The 27,408-nt window shown below is 49.3% G+C and overlaps 1 protein-coding gene across 1 annotated transcript; it reads right to left on the minus strand.

Moving 5' to 3' along the window:
* Positions 1-217: 217 nt before the first annotated feature.
* CDRT4 (CMT1A duplicated region transcript 4) lies at positions 218-27,388 on the minus strand. Its single transcript, XM_033000298.2, has 2 exons — positions 27,199-27,388; positions 218-606 (listed from the first exon to the last, which is right to left on the minus strand). Exons 1-2 carry the CDS (start codon positions 27,305-27,307, stop codon positions 218-220), a joined length of 498 nt encoding a protein of 165 aa, XP_032856189.2. The 5' UTR covers positions 27,308-27,388.
* Positions 27,389-27,408: the final 20 nt, after the last annotated feature.

The raw sequence follows: 27,408 nt of genomic DNA on the forward strand, positions 1-27,408 counted from the left end.
AGCAAGTTCACTAGGAAGAGGTTACAGTTTCCTCCAGACCTGAGAGCAGACAAGCACAAAATGCACCACCTTTTGTGCATGTCTGCTTTCATTCAAATGGGGCTTTTAGCAGAAAAGTCAAAAAGTTAAATGCTGTTTTCAAGGGTGCATTAAACTACACATGCAAACACTTGAGGGCATCTTCTTTTTCTTTTCTTTGTTTCTCGCTGCAGACAGATCATTTCTTCTTGTTGGAACATGGCAGGGAGCTACGTGGTAGCACATAGAAGGGAGATTTTCTTGCAAAAATAACCCTATTGCAAACAGTTGGTGATGGCAAACTGCTCTCAGCCCCAGACCTTCCTACAGGGGCCTTCCCAGTCCCGGGAGTGCTGCTACCTCTGCTCAGCTCTGACAGCACTTGGGTTTTCTCCTCAAAACCAGCTTCTTGAGGCTCTCTGCTCGGCTCTGTCTCTGCTGGGAGGTTGGATGCAGCCTTCCTCCGCTCATCCTGCTCAACGAACATCTTGACGACGGGGGCCGTGTGAGTGGTGTAGGCAGGCCAGGGGTGATGGCACTGGATGAGGTGGCTGGGCAGACCCAGGTTGGCTGAGGGCAGCACATACTCTGGAACCCAAGAAACAGACACCATGAGAGCACAGCCAGCGACCTCCTGGCTTCTTCCCTCTCTGGGAAAGTTTAGCAAGAGGGATGCCTTTGGTGACACCAAGGATGCTCTTTGGAGCCAAAGACCATGGCTAGGATCAGTGATGGCTTTGCTATGGCCATGGAGGGCCAGGCAGCACTAAGGGACAGCAGTGCCACACCAGGTAGCTACTCTGCATCAAGATTCAGATAACCCGTGCAAGAAATACAGGTGTCCATCATTTCTAGCCTCTGTGCCTTTATTTCTATACTTGAGCACAGGGCGCACTGACCAAGGAGGAGCTGCAGAAGGTATTACATAAAGAAGCACAGTGGGAAAGAAAGAAAAAAAAAAAAGGGGGGAAAATATCAGCAGTTCTCATTTCCGCAGCACTGACCAATGGCCAAGATAGCACACAGCAGGACGAGACCACACTTAAGATCTTCCCAGTCTCAGTTTTCTGCCTTAAACCCCTCAATCACTCAAGTCTTGCACCTCAAACACAAAGCCACAAGGTTGGTAGAAATGGCTGGAGGGATTAGACTGAGCCTACTTGGGAAGATGTCTGTCCAAGGGAAGCTTCAAAGCAGAAAATCCAAGGAGAGGAAAAAAAAAAAAAAAAAATCACACAGAAAAGGAAGATGCATTCAAATAGATCTTGGAAAATATTATTGGTATTAGTATTTTTAGATACAAGGCTTTTCATAAAACTAGCTTGTTTTCACTCAGATGTCATTAGTCCTTTAAGAGTTACACAGCACAAAAGCAGAGTTTTCAGTCTCAAATATTTTACTTTTCACTAACTTTGCCTAATGCAACATTTAATTATGACTTCAGAGTGCTGGGCCATCTTGTCTAGACCATGCTTTTGCCAAGAAAGGTTGGACCGTATGATCCCTGGGGTCCCTTCCAACCTGGTATTCTATGATTCTATGACTAGATAGTCAAAGTAGTAAAATACAATCCTGCTTAGCACAAACAGATAGGATAAGACGGTAGGAAAGTCCTGCTGATAAAGGCTCCCTGAAGATTTGTTGCTGTCAAAGGGTTGAACTTCCACGCCGCAGCATATTTAAAACTGGTCTGTAGCAAGCTCCGAACAGCAGCCCGCATGCAAGAAAAGAATGAAGAACAGAGCTGGAGCAATCGTCCTGCAATCACGTTTTTGCTTAAGGTATCCATACTTAGAGTTTGAGAGTCCCTCACGCATGGTGAGCACAGAAGTCCTAAGGGGAGGAGGTGGGGTGACCCAGCTGCCCTCAGAAGAGGCAAGGACAAGGAGTGGCTGCTGTGGAGAGCAGCAGAGGCAGAACACGGTCCTATCAGAGAGCAAGGCTATTTGGTTTACAGATGTGGAAAGTCCAGTCCACAAAATGATGTTGAATCTTATTCCTTAGATGCTTTACGAACCATTTTACACATGAAGTAGAGGCCAAAAAATATTTGTCACCTCCACAGCCCTGTTCACCTGATGTCCCTGGAGAGCACAGCAGGCCTTGGTTAACCCTCCCCAAGCTCGGCTGAGCCAGGAGCACAGAGGAAGGTGCTGCTTCAGGTGGGATGTACAAGCCTGCCCACAACACACACAACTCCCCTCTTCCTAAATCAGTCAGGTGCAGGCAGAAAGCCTGGTCCTTACCTCTCGTTGTGCCCTATTTTATTTTCTTTTTTAAATCGGGAATAATTCTACCTCTTTTCTCCCCTTCTCTCCTGCAGAGTGTCAGTCCTTTGTGACCAAGCTATGTGTGTCAGGGAAACACCCAGAACAGAAACACACTGGGGTTTGTTAGGGCTCTGATTTTCAGCTGTGATACCCAGGGTCCTCACCAGAAAAGCATGCTGACCTTGGGCGTTCAGATGGGGACATGCAGGGACAGAGCTGCAAGCATCGCTCCCAAGGTTCCACCATGAGCTCCTGGCAGAAATCGAAAACAAAAAGCTCAGAGGTCCGAGTTTGAGAGATATGAGAGCATTTGAAGAAGCACGCTGGTTCAGATTATCTGTTGCTAAAGTTGTATGGACGGAAGAAGGGAGGAAAAATGTATTTTCAGTGGTTTCTGCCCTGAGCCACATCCCGCAGGCTCCCGAGACCCTGCACCACGGCCACTGCTCCTGCAGCCTCTGTCCGTGCTCCAGGTGGGCAAAGCCTTGGCACTTCGCTGTGACACCGGCTGTGCCCCACGCCCTGCCCCGGCCCTGAAAACACCCACGGGCACACACTGGGGCTTTGCTCCCTTCCCCTGCGTGAACCCTGCTCTCTAGAAGGAGCCAGCCGTCCTCCCCATCAGCACATCCCGCCAGGACAACCCCGGGAAGCACGAGCTGGCGGCCCGGCAGCAGGGTAGCGGCGTACGGGGATGACAGGCCAACACACAGCCCGGGCTCTTCCCGAAGTTTATAAATAGAAACAGCCTGACGTGTTTTCTGAAAAAAAGTTTCCATACCAAAAAAGTTTTGCTGCAGTCATATTGCTGTAAAGTTATGCCGTTCTGTACCTACGCTGTACACACACACAGCTTTACGATCAGGAAAAACCAAACCAAAAAAAGTCTGGTTTTAAATTATGAGCTTTCAGACAGTGGCACACTCTGTGCTTAAACGAAATGTTTATTTTGACAAGCTGAGATAGTCCATGTCTCTTCAAATGCTTGTCCTGACTCACTACTTGGAGTTTTTAACCCTTGTTACAGAACTGTTTTACAATTTAGCTCATCAGGTTAATGGGTAGCAAAATCTACTACAAGAGGGTTAAAAAAAATATCTTGTTAAAGGACAATTCAACTATTTTCCAAGGGTTTCTGATGACTAGGGAGTTCTGGGTCAGGCCGTGCTCCAGAGCACCGGGATGGATGTGGGGGCAGCCCCAGCCTCAGCAGAGGGGAGCAGCACGGCGGGAGCTGCTCCGAGCTGCCACCACAGAGGCCACGCGGGCACGACGGCAAGCAGGCATACGTGCCAGCTAAAGCACTGCAACCCGGTGGATAAAACAGCAGGATCAGGCACCAAACAGCACTAGCAAAGCACAAAAAGAGCTGATCTGGAGCCCTTTTCCCCACTTTTATAGGCTGCAGCTCAGGTCTTTGTAAAATGAATAAACATACCGAGTGAAACCCGGGCACCCAGCCACCACACGGGGCTGAGCTGTAAATTTAATTCAGTGGTAACAAAGCCCATGGAAAATGCCGTGCACCCCAGAGGTACAGCGAAACCCCCCTGGCCTGTTCCCAGACCAGACCCAAACAGATGAGAGATGGGTGCCAGGGGGTCGGGGACGGTGACAGCGAGGGTCACAGCCAAACCAGCAGCACCAGCTCCTAACAAAGCCAACACGAGCTTCACGTAGGTGAGGACCACGCAGTAAGGAGATGGTGAGCTGTTTCTGCATGTAGCCGTAAAACAAAATGTGCTGAACGTTTTGCAGAGCAAACAAAAAGATCCAGCTGAGTCCCTCACCCAAACAATCAATTGTGCAATGGAAAGGCAAGGAATGAGCACAATGAGGTGGTGGAATAGGGAAGGACAAGGGTTATGGTGCAGAGATGTGGCTCCAGCCCACACCTCTCACTCGCATGCCTGGTGTTTTCATTGGAACATTTACCTTTGCTGCATCAAGCCAGATGTTCCAGCTCAAAGAGTTCCTGATGGGAAGAGGCGAGCTAAGCTCACGAGTTCGGGGCAAGATGACACGTGCACGCATCAGGCGCGTCTCCTAATATTTCAGTGTTTGCACAGAATTATTTTGATCCCGGATAAATATGGATACTTATGTGATATTCATGTAGGCAGGGGTTTCAAAAGGGCCCTGGGCTCAGCTGTGTTGCCTAATTGCTACAGCAGTATCTCACAGGGCAATAAAAGGGGTTTAGAATTTCTTTAATGGTGAGGGGGGGGAAAAAAAAAAAAAAAAAAGCAGTGTGATGGACAGCAACCCCAGTTTAGATATTTGATGAGGTGACAGGATAAAGTTTGGATACTCACCAGGTGAATTTTCCTGTGTAGCTGTGGGTGCCTGGAGGCAAAGAACCTCAGATTAGGTCACAAGATCTGCCTTCCCAGTTACCCATGTTGGAGTGCTGAGACAGCGGCTGATGCAAATCCCAGACATTTCTCCTCTGACCTTATCTCTAGCCCTTCCCAAACCAGCAATGACAAGAGGAGCCTCAGGGAGAGAAGACACAAACATTATCCTGACCACAGAGCCTGGATGCATCAGCTTTTCCCTCCATTATGTCCCTTTGGAGGCCACCACAGAAGCGACTCCTTCACACCAAGTCCACAGCAACAGCATGACAGGACCCAGCCAGATGCCACAAGAGCACTGGGAGCTAAAGATGGGAATGCAAAGCTCTGGAGAGAGGATGCCAAGGGAAAGCCCAGAGCTGACAACATCTCAGAACAAAATGAGATGGGATCATCAGCCACCGTTTGTTATTTACAGCTCGTGCTTGGCTACTGGCCTGGAACTGATTTCAGAGCTCAGGGAGAAAAGACTCCACAACATCTCTGGGAATTCTCTCAGTATATCAGCTCCTTTGCTTCATAAGCGCCTGCTAGTGAGACCTGTCTCCAGGACTGTCCTGGTAAAGGCTTTCCAGACCAGAATTGGGTTGACTTCCCTTCCACTGCAGTGACAGAATTACTGCCTGCCACTTTTTTGCTTCTGCAAACCCTGTCTGGGGTTTCTCTGAAGCTGTCCACACCGAGATGTCTGCTCCTGAACTGCTCCAATGGGAAGTGCTCCAACACACCCCTCTCCCGTCCCAACGCCAGCTCAGGATCTCACCGGGCATGCACCGGGGAGCACCACGGTGGGATTTTCACATTCCCTCCAGACTGTGGTTTCCAGTGACAAGCCTGACCCTACCACAGTGCACCTTGATAACAGGGACCAGCTCAGCACCAGCTCTGGCCTGCCAGGCACCACCCGATGCAGCTGTGACCACGGCACACGTCTTCCACTGCCACAAGCCACCAGCGCAGCCGCACACCAACCCCTGGGAGAGGAGGCTCCTTGCATAAAGCACAATCACCAACCCAGCTGCTCCCTGCAGCCGTGAGTGCCAGGATTTTCCCCCTCCCACCACCCCAAACCACACATCCCTTTCCCATCTCTGCTTCTACCTCACATTCTTCACCATCTGCTCTTGCTGTCCATCCCTGGCAGTAGGTGCCCTGTGAGAAGAGGCGGTCATGTTGTGGGAGGCTCTCCATCCACATCCCATCCTGTACTTTTGTTAGGTATCAAATTCCATACACACCTGAATTTACTGATTCCCTTCCCTGGGATAAATATCCAATGCCAAATATAAAGACAGAACCTGACTGAAGTAGCAAGATCAGACAATGGTAAAACCCAACAATTACAAGACCAGGAGCATCAGGGCACCTCACCTGCTAAGGTGCAACTATAAAGCCAGCTTAGTACTGCTTTTCATTTGGGACAGCTGAAAGCACCTGTGATGAGAGCCAGGCCCCTACAGTGTACAGACATTCCTGAAAAATTCAGCTTTACAGTATTGAACTTCATGCTCCCTTAAAAGTGCTGGCCCTGGAATGTAAAACCAAAAAAAAAAATCCTCCCACCTGGAGGCTTTCCAAAGAGGGCCTTGAAGGATGTAATATCTGGAATGGGGCTGTAAAAACACCCTGTGTTAGCTTAACATTTTCCTCCTGAAATAAAACTCATCCAACCCAGAAATTTCCTATTACCTTCAGCAGGAGTCAGTGTTTTTGAAAACGCCATCCACAAAAGCAGCATTGATCAAATTTGATTTTTTTTTTTTTTTTTTACTATCATCAATGGAACGGTATCTAAACGGGAATAACTCAGGAGACTGACCTAACTCTCCTGAGCCACGGGCAACCCTCCAGCATTGCCCCTCCAGCCTGGCAGGCAGCGGCAGCCTACGACCAGATGTGCAGTGCTGGGGGCTCTGTCTTGCTCATGGGGTAGACTGTGCTGAGCAGCTCCCTTTCGCACAGGGGACAAGTAGCACATCTACTATTCGTGGTGAGTAAAGACCTGCCATCCTCTGTAACAGATAAGGTTAACCTGTTCGGGCTTGCAAGGCATGCGCAGTTTCAGATCCAGCTTTACCTTCCTAACTCATACCCGACCAGACTTTCATCTTAATGTGAAGTGGAATTTCTCTGAAGACAGCCCTAGGTTCAAGACACATGTGTGTACAGTGTGTGTTTTACAAGGATGCTGATTTTACACCTGCGACCATTCTTCCTGGAAATTTATTGTCTGGCAGACCTTTGCAAACCACTCAATGTTAAAACCTCTCCAACCTGCTCTGGAGAGTCTGCCAGGCCACTTCACAGGGGCAATGTAGTTCTAATCTTTGGAAATCCTCTTAAACTCTGAGATTCTGATAAAGTTTAAGATCAAGAGATCTGTTTCCATTCTTCTCCCCCACAACAAAGACCCAGCTCCTGATTGTCCACTTGCCACAGACATAGGGCCATGGCTGCAGCTGGTTTTTTTTATATCCTTCAAGTTACTGTAGAGGGAATTCACTGCACAACGTCCTCCAGACCCTCTGGGTCAACTCGTGACCAAGTTTGAAAGCCAAGAGCTCTCTCTGGGCTCGCCCGGGTGGGAGCTGCCATAGTTCCTTACAGCAGAACACGGGGTAGCAGGGGAGGAGAGTGCCTCATACCTCTCCCACAGCCATACAAAGGCTCACCACCTTCACCCACAAGCACTACAGAGAAGCAGCGTTTCCGAGATGCAGCCTAGCGTTTGCAAATACATACAAGTCCAAAAATCAAATCAAAAAGCCTCCTTTGTACAGAAGAAGTTGCCACCTCTACCCAGCTTTGCTGGATCGGCAGCAGCCCGACCAGAGCCACAGACCCACTCAAGTCACTTCCCACTGGTTTGGCAGCACAAGCCTCCAGCCTGCTCATAACCAGGCTATTAAATCAGATTCAGGTTGTTTGGATACCAGAGCAGCACGCTTCAGAGAGCAGAGTTTAAAAGACCCCTCTCAAACAATGATCCTTTTGAGACACTGAATGAAAACGAGCAATACCAGAACTTCAGCACAGAAATCGCCAACAAGAACTACAATTCCTGTGAGAATGGGGACACATGTGGCCAACTTTAAATCCAAATCAAATGCTTCTGCGTTTCAGGACATTGACAGTCAAAGGTCCAAATTCCTCTCTAACTTCATGCAAACAACAGCACCAAAGCCAGGCACTTCCACAGGCAAAAAGGAGATTGTGTTCAGACACACACAGAAGTAACATCATGCAGTGAACACAGCTTTTCTTTATTAACCAGAATATTAAATCACATGCTAAGTTTTATTCAGGCTGTCAGTTAAGGCTTTCCCTAGTTTGCAGATGTTATTATCAATTCACTTAAAATTAGCAGGCTATGCTGTATACCTGCCATTTTGATATGCTTCATTTTGCTCATTTTCTTTACCTCTCCAGGATGAGAAGAAAACCTTAGACAAAGCTCTGTTCCTAAAACCCTTGGTCGATAAACTTCTCCCTTGTGATCTACAACTCTCTACTGATAGCACACAAGGGAGCCGGTAGCAGGGAAAGAGTAAGGTAACAGCCACTGCTTGTTTTATTTTATTTTCTCCAACTACAGGTTGAGTTATTCTGTGTAATAAAAGGGAAAATTATTCCCAGAGAAAGGAAGGGGGGGGTTGCTTTTTATGAAAGACATTTAAGTCATAATGCACCCAGCAATTTGCTTCATGCTACAACTCATGTGAGTTTTAATTCTAAGAGTTGCTGGCAGCGGGACAGTTTTCACACTCTTATATTTAGAGAGACTCGCCTGAAAAATAGCCAAAGCTGTCGCTTATAAATCAAGTTGTTCTGACAGCACCCGGAGCAAGCAGTAAAAGCAAATGCAGGGAAATGAAATTACATGCTGCAAAGGGAACTCTGTGAAATAATAAGCTTTTATTTTGTGTTTTTAAAAGTTCACAATAATTAGAACTATTTTTTCCTCTGTTCTTTCATTTGTTTTTAAGCCAGCCCTGCTGACAGGCTCTGGGCCCCCAACCTCTGGTTCCCATTCATTTGGCTTTGGCCATGTGGTTCCCATATTCTTGGCTGGGGCTCGCTGGCCTGCAGGAGCAGACATCTCCAAAGGCTGGGACGGAGAAGACACGGCCCTTGGTTCACTCTGGACATGGGAACCCGTGCAGCACATCCCTCCCGAGCAGCTTGCAGGCAGATGCGTTCCTGCAGCACAAGGCCAGTCCCCAGGACACCCAAGTCGGTGGAAAGGGTCTTGTCTGCAGTGGGCTTGGGATGGAAGTTTTCCACTGACATGGGATTTTTCATTTGCACTGGAACATCTCTTTTTCTACAGGCACATAGAAACATAGCACTGAAGACTGCTGAACTAAGTTGGGAAGATATCAGCAGCTGATGTCCCTTCTTCTTACCCATGTCCTGGGGAGGTTGGGGGACTACATCCATTCCTCAGAAAAAGCTGACAAACACCATTGGGTATACCTTAATGCTCTATTTTACAATCTTAGCTTAGCCTGCACTGCTGAGGGATCCTTGGGACAGGAATTTCCTGCCTCCAAGGTTCCTGTCCAAAGGTTTTCCAAGCTCTCAATTTAAGAAACATGAAGAGAAATGAGTGCTACTCTGCCAGAAGTCAACTTCAGACCTTAAAAGTCCTATACAACTCAACAGCAGTTTTCTTTCATCTTCAGCAGGATTTTAATTTGACCCTCAGCAAGAAGCCAGATGGAACAGCAATTGCTAAACGAACTGCTGTGAACCAAATAAAGCTGATGAAAGGATAAGCGCAACAAAACTACCCTTTATTCATTCATTCATCTGATTTTACTGTTTGAAGTTCTCCATGAACTGCTTCCAATCCAAACTCCTCCCCATACATGTGAACTGGGAAGCTGTGCGATGAAGACGGAACGAGATAATCACAGACCCTGACAGGGCTGAAGGAGGAAGAGGTCAGCAGAAGGGGCAGCAAGGCAGATTTGGGAATTCAGGATCCCCATGGTGGATCCCAGGGAAGGGGAGAAACCCTGCCTGGGTGCTAGGGCCACAGTGAAAAGCCAATAGAAGAAACAAATAGCTTGAGAAGTGTTTTGTTTCGGTTTATTCCAGGATGGGCTTGATCTAACATCAGGTGGAGTTGACAAGTGCCCATCCATTGCCTTCAGGGGGCTTTGGATCCACTGGAAATTGCACCATGGGGTAAACTATGCTGGCCCAAGAGCAATTAGCCAAGATCCTGCCCCAGGCCAGGAGGTACCATCACGTCACCCCATATACTTCCAGATGGGTGTTGGGGCAAGACAGTAAGGCCTGAACCCATGTAGGTCACATCCCCTCCACCACCTCCCCCCATTCCAGATCTGCCTTCGCAAGCACTGCCCTAGCCCCAGGATCCACACTCGCTATTGAGACCAACTTCCACCCCCGAGTTCTAAAAACTGACAGTGGAACATAAAAGAAACAAAAACTGGGGTTTCCACAGCAGCAGCAGTTTGTAGGCACTGAATTCCACCCCCCCGTCCCCCCCCGGAGTTTCACATGTTTTACAATGTGCCCAGAGATATATCAGGTTACACAGTCGAGAACAGGAACACGGAGCAGGACACGTGTGTGGCACAGCTCAATGAACAATAACTGCTGGAACGCTGCTGGCACTCGTGTTTTAGTCTAATTCATCTTACTTTGCAGACACTAGATGATGGTCCTTTTTTCACTTCTAATTTTGATTTTTATAAAAGGAAAGGGAACATCACGGGGGGGGAAAAAAAAAAAAAAAAAAAAAGAGGTGGACTCCAGGATAGAGTCTTCAGCGTTACACCCGAGACACTCCAGTGTGTATACGCAAATGGCAACTAAAATAGAAGGGGCGGTTTCTCAGCTGCTGCAATCCGTGTAGTGCTATTAATTTGACAGTCATTTAAACCAGGGGAACATCTAACCCCGAATCAGGATGAGCGATGCCCTGGTAAGAGCAGAACAAGATACTGGGCCAGGCTGGTGTAAACAGGGAGAGCTCACGAGCCTCCCTGTGGTTCTGATCAGATCTGTAAGCAGGAGCTTGGCCCCTGCTCTCAGTCCCTTGAATTAAAAGCAGCACAAACTGATCACTTCTTTCCAATCCCAGCTTTAGTTGCCTTTCTTGCCACTCTCTGGCCCACATCCCCCCTGGCTAGCCCTGCACCCCTCCATCAGCATCACCCTGGCTGGGAGCTGGACGAGGGGGCTGGGCTGTCCGTCCCACAGGCACCACGGAGCTGGGGGAACACCGAGCTGGGGGAACAGCCAGAGCACAGACATTCAGGAGAAAGCGCTTGTTTATGTGAAAACACAAGGAGGCAAATAGTTGACATTAAGATTTTGGGGAGGCTGTGGGACTGGGCTATTTCTTTCAGCCCTCACACAAAGGGATCTTTTTTGTCTTGCTGTAAAACAGAAACGATATTGAAGGGTCTGTGGAATTTCTGGGCATTTTTTTCCCCTCGGAGACGCAATGGCCCGCACTCCAAAGCGACAGATGAAGTAGGATGCAAAGAACAAGATGTTCATATGTGGCTCTGCATCTGTCCCCTGACCCCCTGCTGCCGTGGCCCCCCCCAAAACCTTTACCCCCAAGAAGCCCTCGCTGCACGCAGCAGCCAGAGGGGCAGAGCCCGGAGGGGCCCCACCAGGAACCGGGGCTCGCGCAGCTGCACCAATGCCTGGAGGTGCTGCAAACACTGCAGGAAGCCAGTTGCTGAACGCATCCCCTCTCGCAAAGGGGACGGCAGCTCCCACACCCACGCTGCAGAGGATCTCCAGCCTCACCATCTTGCATCCAGCCAAAAATACCATGTTTCAAGCCACAGCCTGGGAATCGGGGCAGTTACCTTGGACTCACCATCCCGGATGGGTATCCAGCTTCAGCCATCGCCAAGAGAAGCACTGAGCCCACCCCAGCTCCCCCTCCATGCACATGGTCCTGTCCCACCAAGGACCAGGACACATGTGCTGTTGCTTTGTCGGTGCTGTTCCCAACAGGGCCGAGGACACTCCTCAGCACTTTCGTTATGGCAGCATTACACAGCAGTTTTATCCCAAATTTTTTCCTGCACCTGTGCCCACAGGGCTTGGACCAGCCCAGAAACAACCAAACACACAAGCAACTGTGGACCAGGCACCTATACAACACACCAGAGATCTTCTCCATCTCATTTTGGCAAAAGCAGAGATTCCTCCAAGTTCATAAAGGCACATGGATATGCCTGCTACCTGCCCCTCCCCTCAACCCCTGATACCTCAAAGACTGTAAGAGTTTGGCACAGACCCCACTGAACTGCTCATCCTGAAGCTCCTCGCATCCCCAAGGCACTTTCTGCCCACAGATGATAGGAAGAGCTTGTTTCCTGAAGGCAGCCAAAGTCTGGAAGGCAGTCGGGACCGGGAAGAGACAACATCCATCATTGGCAAGACAGCAATGCCTCCCCGCAAGCAAAACGCCGGATAAACTCAACCCTGAGCCAGCAGCCACCACTTATAGGGTGGAAGTCCCATTAACACCAGGGCATGGTGCAACTCCTGCTGCTTACAGGCATTTCCCCGCCTCCCCCACTCAGCAGCAAGGGGAGAAAAAGACCTTCCAAGTTCATGTGGAGATCCACCACATTTTCCCCTTCCCGAACATATATAGCACACGGCCAGGGCAGTAAGGGCGTTTTAGGACAGCCATGGTACAAAAAGCTGAAGACACACAGAAATAAAAACACCATTCTCCTGCACTGAGCACTGAGTGTGACACACAAACCCCAGTGCCAGCAGAAAGCACATAATCCCACGGAGCACGGGGCGGGGGGGCAGATCGTGAGAGCAGCCCAGCTCATGCTGGCTGGAGGGTGCACGAGAACCTCCCATCAGGGGAGCAGCAGAGGAGTTGGCAGAATAATATTTTCCCAGTTAGCTGTGAGACTCCGAGGGAGGAAAGTAAAACCACAGTGCTCATCCGCAGGCACAGCTGAGAGGCATTTTAGAGAGGCAACTGGTCCCAGCCACACTGGGACTGAGCATCAGCTCCCGTTTCCCCAAGGCACTGGGCACAGCTTGCTCCAGCACCACCCAGTCCTCCCCAGCTGCCCTCTCCACAGTTTCATATGCTTTATTTCTCCAGCCTCACAGGCTTTTTTTCATGGACACCAATTCACTTTTAACTCTTGATGACCTCTGTAAAGAAGCCCAGATGTAGAGAAAAGCCACCTCCTCCCAAAAGCAAGAGGAGTCCTTTCAGGTCCCCGACATCTGCCCATAAGCCATCTCTCCAACCAGTTTTACACCCCGATCCCTTTGGGGCACTGTGCATCCTCAGGGAGGACTTAACCTCCTTTCCACCGGGAACAAGATCCCGACCAGACAGCGGCTGCAGCCTCCCCAGGGTGCGGAGGAGGAAGCCAGCCATGCCGGGAGAAACAACGGGCGCTTTGTCAGCCTGGGCAAGGGAGACACAACAGAACAATAAAAATGACATGCTAAGCTGGTGGGATGGTTCAAACAGATCAGCCTGTTCGCCCTTTGCTTCCCAGAGGCCACTGCAAGAAATTCTGGCATTGCCACTTCAAATCAGTGCTTAGCATGAAGAAAACTCGCTTCAAACCTCCAGGAAAACTTTCCTACGGTTGGAGCTCTCTTAAATCCCAGTTTGAGTTTCCCTAATAAATCCCAGATTACTCGGCTTCCATAACACTGGTCTATGAGCTCAGGCAGCAGTTAACCCCTTGCAGCCCCAAACAAGAAGTGAATAACTTCCTCCTATTTTTTATTTGCCTTCGGTGCCTTTATCAGGCTAAGCTGTGCACTAGGGAAGGGGAACAAATACTCAGATACTGCAGTCCTGCAGTATCTATCCCCATCCAAAATTCAATACCCCTGAAATACAGCACACTATTTTATTGCTTGGGGAAAGTGCACAAAGCACAGGGCTGTGAGGAATGAGTGCAAGGAATTCACATTCATCTTTTGCATGCTGTAACACCAGGCTACCATACAGCAGCATTCACAGCTGATTAGCCCAACACGCAACCTACCTAATTAGTGCAATGTGAATGGAGGGAATAGCAAGCCCTACAAAGTTCCATGAATACACGCACTGACTGTCTGGGAACGTTGCAGTTGCACACTGAACCTCAGGGACCAAACAGGAAAGCCAGGCAACATTTTTCATCCACAGAATCCTTTACCAGAAACGGATTTTCAGAACAATTGGCACTGTTATCCACACTTTCTGTATGTGTGTATGTAAATACACGTGAGCATATTTACAAATATGCTTACAAGCATATTTACAAATATGCTTACAAGCATACAAGCATGTTAGTGCAATCAAGTCAGACTTTTTGCTTCCCAAAAGCACCTTTCAAAGGAAACCTATTAGATTTATTTTCAAAGACAAAACACGATACAGATTTCCACTAAGAGGTAGAACAAATCAGAAGTGTACCAACAACCCACTCGGTGCCCAACATTAAGGCATGCCTGGTTGTGGCAGGGAAGGGACCCAGCCAGCATCATGTCTCCACATCTCTGACCTCCTACGGCACCTTCCAGAGGAGCTGCAGGCTCGAGAAACTGAACTGTGGCCACCGCAAAGCAGAGATGGCTACTGCCGAGACAGCAGCGAGTGCTGCTCCAGAGCTCTCAAAGCACTGATGGACATAAGAGTCTTCAAAACCTCTGCAGAAACAGAGGCTCCTCGGTGTTCTCCTCTCCAGCCAGGCTTCTCTGGAGTCTCTTTCCACAACTGGTTGGACCAGTGCAGTGGGCTTCACCCAGGAGGAGACTCCAGCTTGGGACTCAGCGTGAAGAAAGCTGCCTCAAGGGAGGCTCCTCACCCTCCCACACCACCCAGTTCTACCAGGGAAGAGCCACCACCATTGCCACCCCACAGCAAGCTCAGGCAGGCCCTTTCCTGAGGCCACAGTGACAAATCTGTCCCAACACAAGCATCCTCCCAAGCTGCATTTCCCCACCTGCTACCCCTCACCTCACCTGACTGACCCAGCAGTCGGGGGGGCTTATATCAATGTTTCCCCTTAACTCAAGTTGTGTTAAAAACACACCAGTGTTATCCTATACATTGCAGTCCCTCATAGTCCCCACTTCACTTTTGATGTTTGTAAACACCTTGGTAATGAAAATAAACCCACTGCAGTAGAGCCATACACCTTAAGTCACAGCTAGAGCAACTCCCTTGGAAAACCTGCGGGATGTTCTACACTACAGATTGAGTAAGAGCCAGGATTTGTGTTTATGTGTGCATACATTTGCAAAGACCATATAGTTTGAGCTACACTTTGTGAGTCAGCGTTATTTTGTCTGGAAGTGGACTGGCCTGGAGAGTTATTTTAGTGCCGCTTCTGTTTTAATGACTCTTGCAGCAAGACTCCCACAGCTCACACTGACTAAGCAATGCTGAAAACCTTGTTGTGAGCTGGATCTTCCAAAAAGCTTAATCATACATGTCATTTCACCCATATGAACCTTCCCAGAGAAGTCAGAGATGCTATTCCCTATGTACAGAACAACATACAAAGTTGGAGCTTTCATAGTTTTCCTGCATTTCTTTCCTCCATCAACATGCTATGACACAGGCATGGGACACTTCTGCGGTAGGTTTCCTTAAAACCCCACTATAAATCCTGGTGTTTGTGGCTTTCAAATCATTTGGGGCTATACTTTCTCACATTGTCTCCAAATTAATCCCCCAGGAATGCCATGGCACCTTCCCAAGTGCTCTGGCTGGTAACCCAGAAGCACCAGGGCAGGGAGAGCACCAGGACACATCGTGGCAAGGTGCACACTGAAGAGTAAGGCCACCCTGTGACCAATCAAGGGATGCCTTATTTCTGACATCCAAAGGCCACGCTTTGGAAAGTTTTCCAGAGAAACCTCCCAGCTCCAAATTTCACTCTTCCGTTTAATCAGCAACAAGCTGACATAACGAGCTTTCTTTCTCCAGCATCACCCTGCTGTTTCTACCTCAGGTGTCTGACAGCACAGAACATCTGAGTAGATTCCGTGCTACCATGTACAAGTAATGACCACATTTTTCCTAGTAATTGCTTTCCTAAGACATTAGACATTCTGTCCCTGAAAGGATGGTCATTTTTCACTGTAATATGAACGAGTTCAATGCAATATCTTTCATCCAGATTTCTCCAGCAGACACACCCAGTCTCTTCTGCAGGGGTTCCGTGCACCTCAGTGGAGATGCTCCAAGTCTTGTAACCAGAGTAGAGCAGACATGGGTCCTGTCCCACCAAGGGTGCCAGCCCCGAGCACAGCTTGTGCACAAGACCCCAGCAGCTCCGAGCTAGCAGTGCAGACTCCTTCAAACCTTCCCCAAATAATCAGGTCAATATTTAGGCAGCAAACACCAAGCTTCCTGCTGTCACAGCCACATCGCAGGGCTCCTCTTGCACAAGGGGCACAATTATACAAAGTTAGTTTGCTTCAGGGAGGCTACAACATGCAGTCACCTGCAACGCCCTCCCAGGTATCCTGCCACAGCTCCAACACCTCTGGTACTCATACAAACAGTAAAAAACCCAGTGGTTAAAACACACCATGGTTACTCTACACACAGCAAGGACTGGATCTAGGATCAGATGAAATCACAAAAATGAATGGAGAGAAACCAGGCTGGCAGCACAGGCAGGGAGGGATAGCAGCTTTAAGTATTAGTCAGAAAGAGTCAAAAGTTCACGTTATTCCCACAGCAGAGAAGTGCTGCAAAGGCACTGCACTCAGGTTAAGGACTTAAATATAAGGGAAAGAAGATTTTCTCAGTGAGGGCTTGCCCCTCGCAACACACCACTTGCCCTCTCTCCATGGGTTTGAAGCCCCAGACAAAACTTGACACAAGGCAAGCCAAAAGCCAAAATCCAGGTAGAGACCAGCACCTCACAGGTAGCTCTCCAGGCTGGGATCTCAATCACCGTGGCCAAAATACTCCCTAGCAGTCCACTTAGTGTCATCATCCAACAGCACACAAATGGGGTCATGCACCAAACCATCCGCTGCCTCCAGAAAATCTACACCATGTGCAGTACCCAGAGCAGAGTTGAAGTCCAGGATAAGCCAAGGGGTTGAGATAACATCAGGGCTATGGGTCTGAATCTGGAGGCTGAGCACAAAGCTGAGGTGGGGTTGAAGACTAGGATGTTCCCCTGAATTCCACTCCCATCCAGAGAAACAGCTCAGACCCGAGCTCAGAAGGATGTTTGCAAACCTCAGGCTTGCTCATCATCTTGTGAAGCCTGGCTCTGCCAAGGCTGAAGAAGCTGTCACACAAGCAGGCAAGGCTGCATAAGGAGAGTCTCGGGCACAGCTAGAGCTGACGTCAGTCTGCATTTCTTAGGTAGCAAATAGCAGTGATGAAACTGCTGCTGCTGCGAAGAGCAGCAAGCCCCAGGGCACGCACTGCTGCTCCCAGAGGTCCTTTCTATCTCCTTCCCTGAGAGCTGCCCACCCAGAGCATCTCTGCATCTGTGTCCTACGTGACAACCCAGTACATTTTGGTTACAGTGAACGCAGGTATTTTCTCTGCCCCAGGTGTTTGCTCCCACATTTAACAGAGACAGGTACAGGGAGATGCTGAAGCACAACAAAAATTCAAATCCAGGCACAGATCTGGCCTCATTTACAGACAGGCCTGGCTTGACACAGAAAAAGAATAAAAATACTGACCCACGGGAAGGAAAAAAGTATTTTGTGCCTCCTCACTATTCAGTTGTCCTCAAACAACACCCCAGAAAATGCCTGAACAATACAGGTTATAGCAACACAGCAAGGAGACTTGGCCCAGATCCTCACCCAGCATAAATCAGCGCTGCATTAGTGGAGCCAGAGCTTTATGACAGCAGCAGATCTGGCTCACACCCAGCCCACAAAACCAGCTGCCATCAGACTAATGCAACACAAATTAAACATAAGGTTTTCCAATCAAGCCTCACATCAAAAGTAGAGCTATGTGATTCAAGTTACAGGCACAGCTTTAGGCTAATATTTGTTTTACCTTAATTACTGTGCTATTAGCCTCTGCAGTAAACTTAACTTGATAGGCAAGATCCTGCTGGCAGCCAACATTAACTGCTGAAGAGTAATTTCTACTGATGCTCACTCAGTTATCTAAGGCCACAACCACAGTTAGCTCTATCTGGCCATTTACATCCAGACCACCTTTCCTGTGACAAAATTCCCAGATGGGGTCATGTGTATTCTACATCTCTGAAGCACACCGCAGAAGTACCTAGCAATGCCAGGGGGTCCACCCAGCTGGTCAGTGGTGCCTTTTTGTCATGTAAAACAGCCATAATGTTCACCTGATCATTTCTGGGTGGGTGGCTGTTTCTGCACCCCACAGGAACAAGAAGGATTCTCTGGGCTCCCACTTTCTCCCCCTCCCTGCACCATCCTCTCTATTTTGTTATCTGTAGTCCCGACAGAGTTTCAGAGAGGAAGCAGATTACTCAGGGAAGGCTCATATTTCCCATTTACCGAGACATGACTCAGCAAAGCACCAGAGTAAAAGACAACACACGTGTGGAGCAATCTAAAAAGGATGGTACAAGACTCCCAGGGTGGCTTAGACCCAGACTCCAAGCTTGATAACCCCAGTGGAGGTCCCTATGCTGGCTGAAGCACTCAAGGACAGCTTGATGAGGAGAGCTGAAATCGTTCACACTGAATGATTCATCAGCAGCTCAAATATTACCCCGGCAAGTCCTCACTAGCAGCTTGTGAGTGGCTGCTGGATAGACATCCCCATTTCTGACTGAAGGGTTTCTCACTTGGATGCGGAACAGAGAAGATGAGATCAAGAGTTAACACAAAAACCATCTCCTTTTTCACCCAGCAGCCCGGTCTGAGGGCCAGGACCATACCTGCTCACTCCTATCGGGGCTGTGGGAGAGGCCACGATTCCCTGAGGGGAGCCCTTCCATCCCTGTCAGTCAGCAACAGCCCTTCAGCCGTGCGGGCTGCTGTTGTCACACGCTCAGGACGTGGCACTAAAGGTGGCAGCACGGGGTGCTCTGTGGTCCTGCACCCACCGAGACGGGCTGGTGCCCAGGCAGCGGGCTGAGCTGCGGCACGTGGCCCAGCTTCGAGCAACCTGCCTGCTGGTCAAGGCACCGGGATATAAAGTCACCTCAAAGAGGGAACTGTAGCTGTGCAGTTTCCAGCAGGTGAGGACCAAAGGATGGAGATCTTCCATGGATTTCCTGGAAGACCAAGGCAGCCACAAAAATCAGATTCTCTACACCTCTGGGGCTAGAAGCGGGAGACAAAGCTTTCAACCAGGCTTTCTCCTCTCTTCCCTGCCTAGCCATCCTGGAAGAAATTTGGAGCGAGGGCTGCATTTAGCTAACAGAGCCCAATATCTGCAGCACTTCTGACCTCACTGCATGATCATCCACTTTTTCCAGACCGCTTTGGAAGTAAGGAGCTGTGCTTGCAAGGCACCACCTCTAGCAGTGGCCAGAAGGAATTTCACCAAGCAAAAGGTCAAGCCTCTGTGGTTTCCAGTACTTCCCTTTCACAGGGCAGCCCCTAAGTCTTAAAGCACATTGCTACATTGCTTTAATGCAGTGGTTCATAGAACTGTTGAGACTGGAGGCACCTCAGGAGATCATCTACTCCACCCTGCCTCCTCATGGCAGGGTCAGCAGCCGCAGGTTGCTCAGGACTGTCTGGTCAGATTTTTAATAATTCTGATGATGGAGACTCTTCTGCTTTATGCTTTTCCTGCTTTAACTAACATCCTGCTCTTTAATCATGGAGAAAAGATTTTTTGTACAAACACATTCAGATCAGGCACCGTCCAATCTCAACAGCAATAATGAGTTGAGCTGGCTGAAAATGAGTTTGGAGGAAAAAAAGCTTCAGCTTGAAACTATTTTGCTGGAATAAATCTGCTTTTCAGACTTGCTAACTTTTTGACAAGATGAAAAACTCCAACTGGAAAAACACCCACTTTGTATCAAAAACCTGATCAGGCAAGCAAAGAGAAGACTTTGCCTTTCAGTTAAAATTCTCTCTCAAAATGGAAAATTTGCGCTGTTTGTTTTCATGCTCTCATTAAAGTCTCCTTAGCACAGGAAAACATTTCCCAGCCAGCTCCACCGATTAGCAACCGAGCTGCTCTGCCAGCCCGAGAGGCAACCCCCACGCCGCAAGCGCAGCCCGGCTGCCACAGGGCTCTGCGTGGCCGTGCTGCCCAGAGGTGCTCCCCCAATCCTTCGCTCCTGGCTGGGGTTTCACATGGCCCCGGGCTGCCTCGCACTGAGCAGCATTTCACTCCAGCTGGAGCCCCACAGGACACGTCACTGCCCAAATATCTCCGCAGCTCCAAGCCAGCAGTATTGCTTTGTACGCAAAAATCCTTGCTCCAATGGATGTCCAAGCCCTGCTTTTGGCTCTGCTGGCCCCAGGGTTGCAAACCCCAGCCCTTCATGAGCAAACTGGCCCTTTGAAATGGAGCAGGAGTGGACAGAGAAGCTCGTCTCGCCACCCAACTACCTTAAACGTGCGTGTTCTGAGAGCCCAGCGCGCTTCCAGGACGCGCCCCGCGTTCCCCGGAGATGCCGTTCAGGAGGAGCAGGGTGTGTGTACGCGCCTTTCTGGCCACGAGCTGTTCTGGATGCAACATGCAATGCGAGCCAGGGGCTGAAATAGCATCTGTGCTTAGCAGGAAGATGCTGCAAGGCTGTGACGCCTGCCTGCCATGCTAAAAATGTGAGGCGGGAACGTTCAGTGTCCAGCCAAATTAGCCTTGAGAGCAGAAATACCAGGTTCGTACAACTAATCTTCCAGGGGAAGAGAACATCCCCCCAGCCTGCCCTTAGGAAACCCAGGATGACCCGAGACAGAACTCCCCAAGTCTCTCTCTCCTGAACAACAAACAAGAGCATAACAAAGGCAAGGGCATAAAAGGAAACCCTGCACGGACCCACCACCAAATATAACTCAGAAGAGGGTCAGCGTGTATGAGCAGCAAGACCTCTTTTGCACATGGGTTGCTCGCTTTATCCATGTGGACGGTCAAATTCATTTACTCAAATGACTTTCTGAAGTGGTTTAGCTACAGAAGATTGTTGTTTCTGTTTTCGTTTCCCCCATACATCCCACCACAGCTTCCCCCTACCACAGAACCTGCAACGCTTCTGTTGGAGCAGCAGTCTGCACATGAGGATAAAGGTTTTACAAGTCCAGGAAAGAAAAAATCCCACAAGTAGTTGTGGCTGCTGAGTTATGGTGGGGTTTGTGTCTTATTGGGAGCCTCCTGAAATGACCCAAGCAGTTGAGGTCACTTGAAGCAGCCTCCTGATTACTTCATTTTCCTATTTATTCACAAGCCCCTGACCTGAGCAGAGCTGGTGGATGCCACACACCACAGAACAATTTATCTATCTTAAAAGGCAAAATACAGGCCTATATATCCCTCAGGAATGTCACAGGAGCATAGCAGGACTCTCCTAAGAAAGCCGGCTTTTGTGTTTGAGCAACCCTTCTCTAACAAAACCTTTCCTTTGTGACCCAGAGCTGGGAAGTCAGTTTTGTCAGTTTTAACAAATGAAGCTGTGAACAGCACTAACAACAAGGAAAGAGTCAGAGCACTAAATGTCATCAATTGTGTGACCCTTTCCATATCTGCCACCTGGGATAACCTTCTGTCAATCAACAGTTTCGCTCAGCACAAGACATTATCCCCATTTTTAGATGACATCTCATCAAAAGGGAAATCAGCCCTCACCGAGTCCTACAAACAAGCCATGACAAGTCAAACCAAGTTCTTTCTCAGGACACAAGGTCTGCCTGTTCTTTTTACCTTTCTCTTGCCTTTGGCTTGGTAACCATGCACACAGAGCTGCCGAAATCTCATGACTTTCTACAAATACAAACTTTCCTGTTATCAGTGGATCCCCTGTTCTCCTACAGGAACCAGTTCTGGCTTTGACTAGGGCTCGCTTGGCGCCCAGCTCTGAGGACCATCTTTCACAGCTCTGATCCCCATGAAAAAACCCAAAGCACACTTGATGCCATTGACTAAATACCCAACCACTTTAGCGACATGTGGTCAAGCTTTTAGGCAGTTGGTTACTAATTCAATGCCACTCAGCATTGCTTCTAACCACAATTAGGCACAAACTGGAGATTAGACACTGGTCTTGCTCAGAAGAGCACAAAGAACATACTTCATCCCAAAGAGACCTTCACAGGCTTCTGTGAATCAGGACACACTAACTTGGTGCACACCACCTCCACAGTTTTGGAGCTGTACAACCACCTTTTTGTGCCCTTCTGATGGCAGCAACTTTCTGAAAGCTGTGGAAACACATGGATGGGGGGGGGGGGGGGAAGATGTAAGCCTGAAGGTCATGAGATGAACCTAGATGAGAAGGTCACGGATAGATGTTAAGCGTGTTCACACACTCCCCAGACATACCCACAGACTTGGAGGATGCGCTGCTAAAGCTGGCCAGCAGTGCAGAGTAAATATAAGGAGCACATCCAAAATTATCTGAAGAGCTTTGTGGTGATTTCTAGAGCAACTTGTCAGGGAAACTGTCAATCCTTTTCTGCAGATGAGTTGCTGCACATAAGCTGCTCTATCAGCAGGACTCAGCCCTGGGCTGATCTGGAGTGACAGGGGCCACCAGGCAGCGGCTCAGCTGGGACAGAGGTCCCAGCAGGACACACGTGCTCTCACATTGAAGCCTTCTGATCAGTCATCCACAGTTAAAATTGTGCACTGCTTCTCTAGAAGTATCCCCAAAGTATTTGCTTGCAAGTTTCCTGCATTCCTCACACATTCCTGCAGGGAAGGTTTTGATATGATTTCCAAGGGAAACAAACACCAAAGAAGCTCAGACACAATTTAACACAAGTTTCTTCAGGAATACAAGTGTTCATCACTGAATTAATCACTTAAAGCGTTTTTTCCTAAGCTGTGATCAAGAAAATATTACTTTCAATTTCTGCATAGCTGTCCCTGGAGACCAGCTCAGCCCTCTGCAGTGCTCTGCTCAGCCTTACACCACCCTCTGCTTGCTTCTCTCATTATCTCCATTTCATTGAAATTGAAAGTGAGAATCAAAACAGTCTTCCCAGAGGTGCAAAGTAAGAGGGTAAAAGCCAAAAACAGAAGCAAGAAGTTGCTATAGCAAGTGCCCCACAAGGCTGCCCTTTCCCTGAGATGGTAAGAAAAGGAAGTTTCAGATAAACACTTCATAAAACTGGTCGATTCCAAAAGAAAAAAAAGAGGCACCCTCAAATGAAAGTACAGACCATTATTTCCAAAAGCATCCAGAGATTTGTGTTGCCAACCATGACACACCCCAAGTTGGAGTTTCCTTAGCAAAAGGTTAAGCCCCTTCTGAGACACTTGGTTTCCAGAGTCAAGCCCCTTTTGAACCACCAGCCACATCCAGTCCATCACCCGGGGGCCTCAGCCCTATACAAGAGGCATTTAGCTCCCCAATTCACCCACTGGACTTCAGATACTCCTTATTCAGAGGTGCCAAATCAGGGCATTTGCATCCAATTAGTTTTCCTAATCCACCCTGAAAGTTAGCCAGGGCTGAAGCTGTTCCAGCTGCACATATGGTTTAGAGCAGGAAAGGCACAAGTCCCTCAAAATATCCTCTCCAGCGTGTATTTCACAATAGTGCTGTTCCTTACTCCAGAAATAAAAACAAAACAAAAAAAAAAAAAAAGAAAAGAAATCACTCCAGTACTACTAAGTTTTCCTTCTCAGCAAAACTGATCATGCCTTTCCTGTAGTAATTTTTTTGTCTTCTCTCTTCAGCCATGCATTATCAAAGCCCTTTGTAAATTTAACAGTAAGCAGGATCTCTGAGCAAGATAGAATAATTTTTTTTTTTTTTCTTTTAAGGAGCAAAGAAACTTCAGGCTGCAGAAAGCTAGCAAGCTCACACAGACACTTCCCCATCCTGCAGCAAAACATCCCTTTGCCACATCCGAGCTGCAGCCTGGAGCCAGAGCAGGAACATCCCCCCACGCTGGGACCCCCGCTGCCCCACACCAGCACCAACCCAGCTGGGCTGCGAGCACGCCCAAAGCCCCTGCACACTTGGAGTGGCTAAATCTCATGTTTTGGGGAAGGAAACAGTTCTTTGCCCAGTTTTACCAGCTCCTCCTCCTGGCTCCATTCGTGCCCTGAGGTCGGCAAAGGAAGGCAGTCCAGACCCCAAAACCCAGCACTATTCCGCAGCAGCCGGCAGACCCCGGCTGCGCTCCCATTTTGGCACACGCTGGGGCCACCGCTGGTCCCTTGCCCTGACACCCGCCCGCCCGGGGCTCTCGGGGCAGCAGCAAAAGCAGGCACTGCTGTCCTGTGGGCAAACACCACGCACAGCCACAGAAACGCTGCCGGCGCGCCCCGGCACCGCGCAGCCCAGCCCGCGGCATCGGCACCTTCGTTAGTCCAGAGCAAGATGCTACCCTACTGCTCAGCGGTCACGGGCGACTGAGCAAGCACTAGGTGACACCGCAGAGGACCGTAGAAAGGAAAAAAGTCCAGTATCTGCTGCTCCCTTGCTAGGCGAAGTCAGGAAAATTTGAGGAGCCCAGCTAAGGATCTCACCCACTTGGATCTTTCTTTGGGTCTGAAGGATTTGACCTAAACCCTTAACTTTTGTCCAGCTCTAGGGGTAGATGGAGAAGGACCAGATGCTAAATCCAGATAACCAATGTTGGTCCCAACTGGTGTCTAGTGAGTGAGTGGGGATGGGTCTGGATGGGCAGGACAGACTATCAGAGGAGCACCCAACATCCCAGTTGCTGCCAGCCGGCCCATGCTCACCCCAGGAAAACTTAGAGCAGCCCCTGGGCTATTTTAAGAATTGGGAAAAGAAGTCAGAACATCTCAATTTCTTGATCGTGCTTCAATTCCTATTTAACATGACTTTTGGATCTGTTTGTCTGCTATCTGAACTTTAAAATGAACAGACACTCCTTTCAGCCAAACCAGCCAGGGCTGTGCTGAACTTGCCTGAGCCTCCACAGAGTAACTCCAGCTCTGTCTAAGCCAGACCACAGAGGCACAGGAGGAAGCAAGGGCCCATGGCTTATCCTGCAGGTCACTGGTCCAACATCTGCTTTCCATGTTCCCCTGGGCAGGGCTCCAAATGCATAACATATACATCTGCCCATCCATCTCCACACAGCACATGCCATTTGTCTCCTCCAACACTGCTGACCAGTGACCCCAGCAAAACTTGGTGGAGTTGAGTAAAAAAAGCAGCTCCCCGAGAAACACACCTCATCCCTTGGGACAAAGCATGTCTGCAAAATAAAAGCTACAAGTGGAGCAGCCGTGATCCCCACCCATAAAGCAGGGTTGTAAAGTAGCCCAACCTCACCAAGTGAAAACTAGCAGAGCCACAAAGAGCATCCTTTCCCCGCAGCAGCATTTCTGCTGTCCACAGCCTGACATGTTGTAACCCTTCCAACCTGGATGGCAACAGAAACCTCTGCAGGCTGGTGCATGGACGGAGCTGCAGGAACCAGGGGGAAAAAGTGGCCAAGAGGGAGCCAGTCCCACCCACCTCAAGATGTCTGGAGCAGGACTGCACCTCAGCAAGTTGTTTGGCTTCGGGACAGCCTGAACCCTCCCTGAACCCCAGCCTGGGGGAGCCCACAGGGTTCTGGGGTCACACACTAGCGCCGATGAAAAACGACGGATCCCCTTCAGCATGGCAAGTCCCTCACAACCCCGAGGCCCGGCAGAGCAAGGCAGGGACTCCCAAACCACCGGGCAGGGATCACACGATCAGCCAGTTGGGGTGGCTTCAGCCCGATAGCAGCCGTGCAGGCTCAGCACCCCGGGGCTCCCTGCTCCGTCGCCCCGACCGCTGCGAGGGGTGCGCAGAGGGATGCCGGACCACCGCAGCGTCCCAGAGGTGACACCTTGCCAGCTGGTACGGGAGCACCCCAGCACAGCACACCGCCCAGGGACAGTCACCTGCAGCCACCCAGGAGCTGATTACTGCTCCCTGAACAATTTGCCTCTCTCTGGGTATCTAACTGCACAATGCACAGGGGCAGAAATACTGCTGCTCCCATTTTACAGAGGTGGCACAGAGAAGCTTGCTGTCCCAAGACACGCAGGCACCAAGCCAGCTCCCAGTCCTACAGCAAGATGACAATCATGGGTCATCTAAGCACCATTATCCAGGTATTTCATACTTTTTTTTTGTTTGTATCCTCTTGAGACTATTTGAAAGGCCCGCACAAAAAAAACACCCTGGCTATTTGTGAATTAACGAGAGAGTACAGCTATACAGAGCAACTGCATACCCATTAGCCTGCAGACAGAGAAATAGCACCTAGTTTTTTAATCCAGAACATCAAGCTCTCCAGCTGGAAATGCCCTTGTGCTGCAAACCCCTGCTTGGAAAACAAGCAGGGCAGTGATCCTGCTTTTGCAGCTAGCACAGAGAGGTTGCACACACGCAGTGGGAGATGACACACAGGATTCATTACCCAGAAAGATGGCAGAAACCATTATAGGAAGGTGTTGAGAGCTAAAGCGAGTCACCGATCGGAGATCTCACTCCAAGGCTGTGGCCCAGGGAGGGTCACCTCCAGCCCCAGGCCCCCCGAGCTGTAGGAGCACCTCTCCTCCACCTGCACCTTGGAGCCTACAGAGCAACCTGCACTCACAGAGCCCGTGCCAAGGCACGTCCTCACCCGCAGCTAAAAGTCACAAGAGCAGGTAGTGATGTACCAGGTACATGTAAACACATAACTGCAAGAAAGCAGAAAAGGTCCAGAGAAATGCAAGCCAAGAACCTTCCTACATCATCACTTGTTTGCTTCTTATGTGAAAGTGTGCACCTTACACACCCTTGACCCTTATGCCTCTGCAGAGGCTGCTTAAAACAAAGTCAAGTTTAATGATCACCATGTTCATGCGACATGTATCACACCAGGCTACACAGAAAATAATTTTTATGTTACCTGCTGCAAAGACTTCTCCCTGGCCCTCAGCACCAGCGTGACATTGCACTGGCAGTGAAGCCTTAGCAGCCAGTCTGAAAAGAGCCACTAACGGCTGTAATTAGCCACTAATCACTCTCAGTTGCTGGGGATCAGTGAGGAGGGAGTTTACACCTGAGGAAGCAACCTGCCACAGGCAATTTAAATGAGCCACACTGTTTTCTGTTGACCTGCTCATAACAAAAGCCCAGTGTTTTCAGATATTCCAGGGAATGCACCACACGCCTCCCAAGGAGGGTAACTCTTGACTTCCCTGTGAGCTGCAAAGATCCGGGGTGAACCCAATTCTTCCCCCAGTCCTGGAGGACATGCACAGTGACCACTGACCCCAGCACACCCAGCAGAACTAACCAACAAGCTCAAACATAGCCTTAAAAGTTCAAATTCAGCACAACATAGCCACAAGCTCCCAGCAAGTGGCCAACTCGGCTTTCCCCACCTTAGCCCTGCCCTTGGCAGTAGCCTGCCCATCACCTTGGCACAGGGCACCCCCAGCCCCGAGCACCCCTTACCTGCGCACAGGGCCCTGTAGATGTTGACAGAAGGTGTTTCCATCCGTGTCAAGTGGTCAAATGTGTCCTGCTCTGACGGCTCAAGGATTTCCTTTAAAAAAGCATCCATTTTTCCTCACCAAATATATGGGGTACAAAACAAAAAAAAATAGTATCACGTGATGCTAAGTGGCCAAAACATTTTTTTCCTTCCCCCCCCAACTCCTCAGG

The sequence above is a fragment of the Tyto alba genome, unplaced genomic scaffold (assembly GCF_018691265.1).
Source record: "Tyto alba isolate M040663 unplaced genomic scaffold, T.alba_DEE_v4.0 Super-Scaffold_39, whole genome shotgun sequence".
Classification (NCBI taxonomy): Eukaryota; Metazoa; Chordata; class Aves; order Strigiformes; family Tytonidae; genus Tyto; species Tyto alba.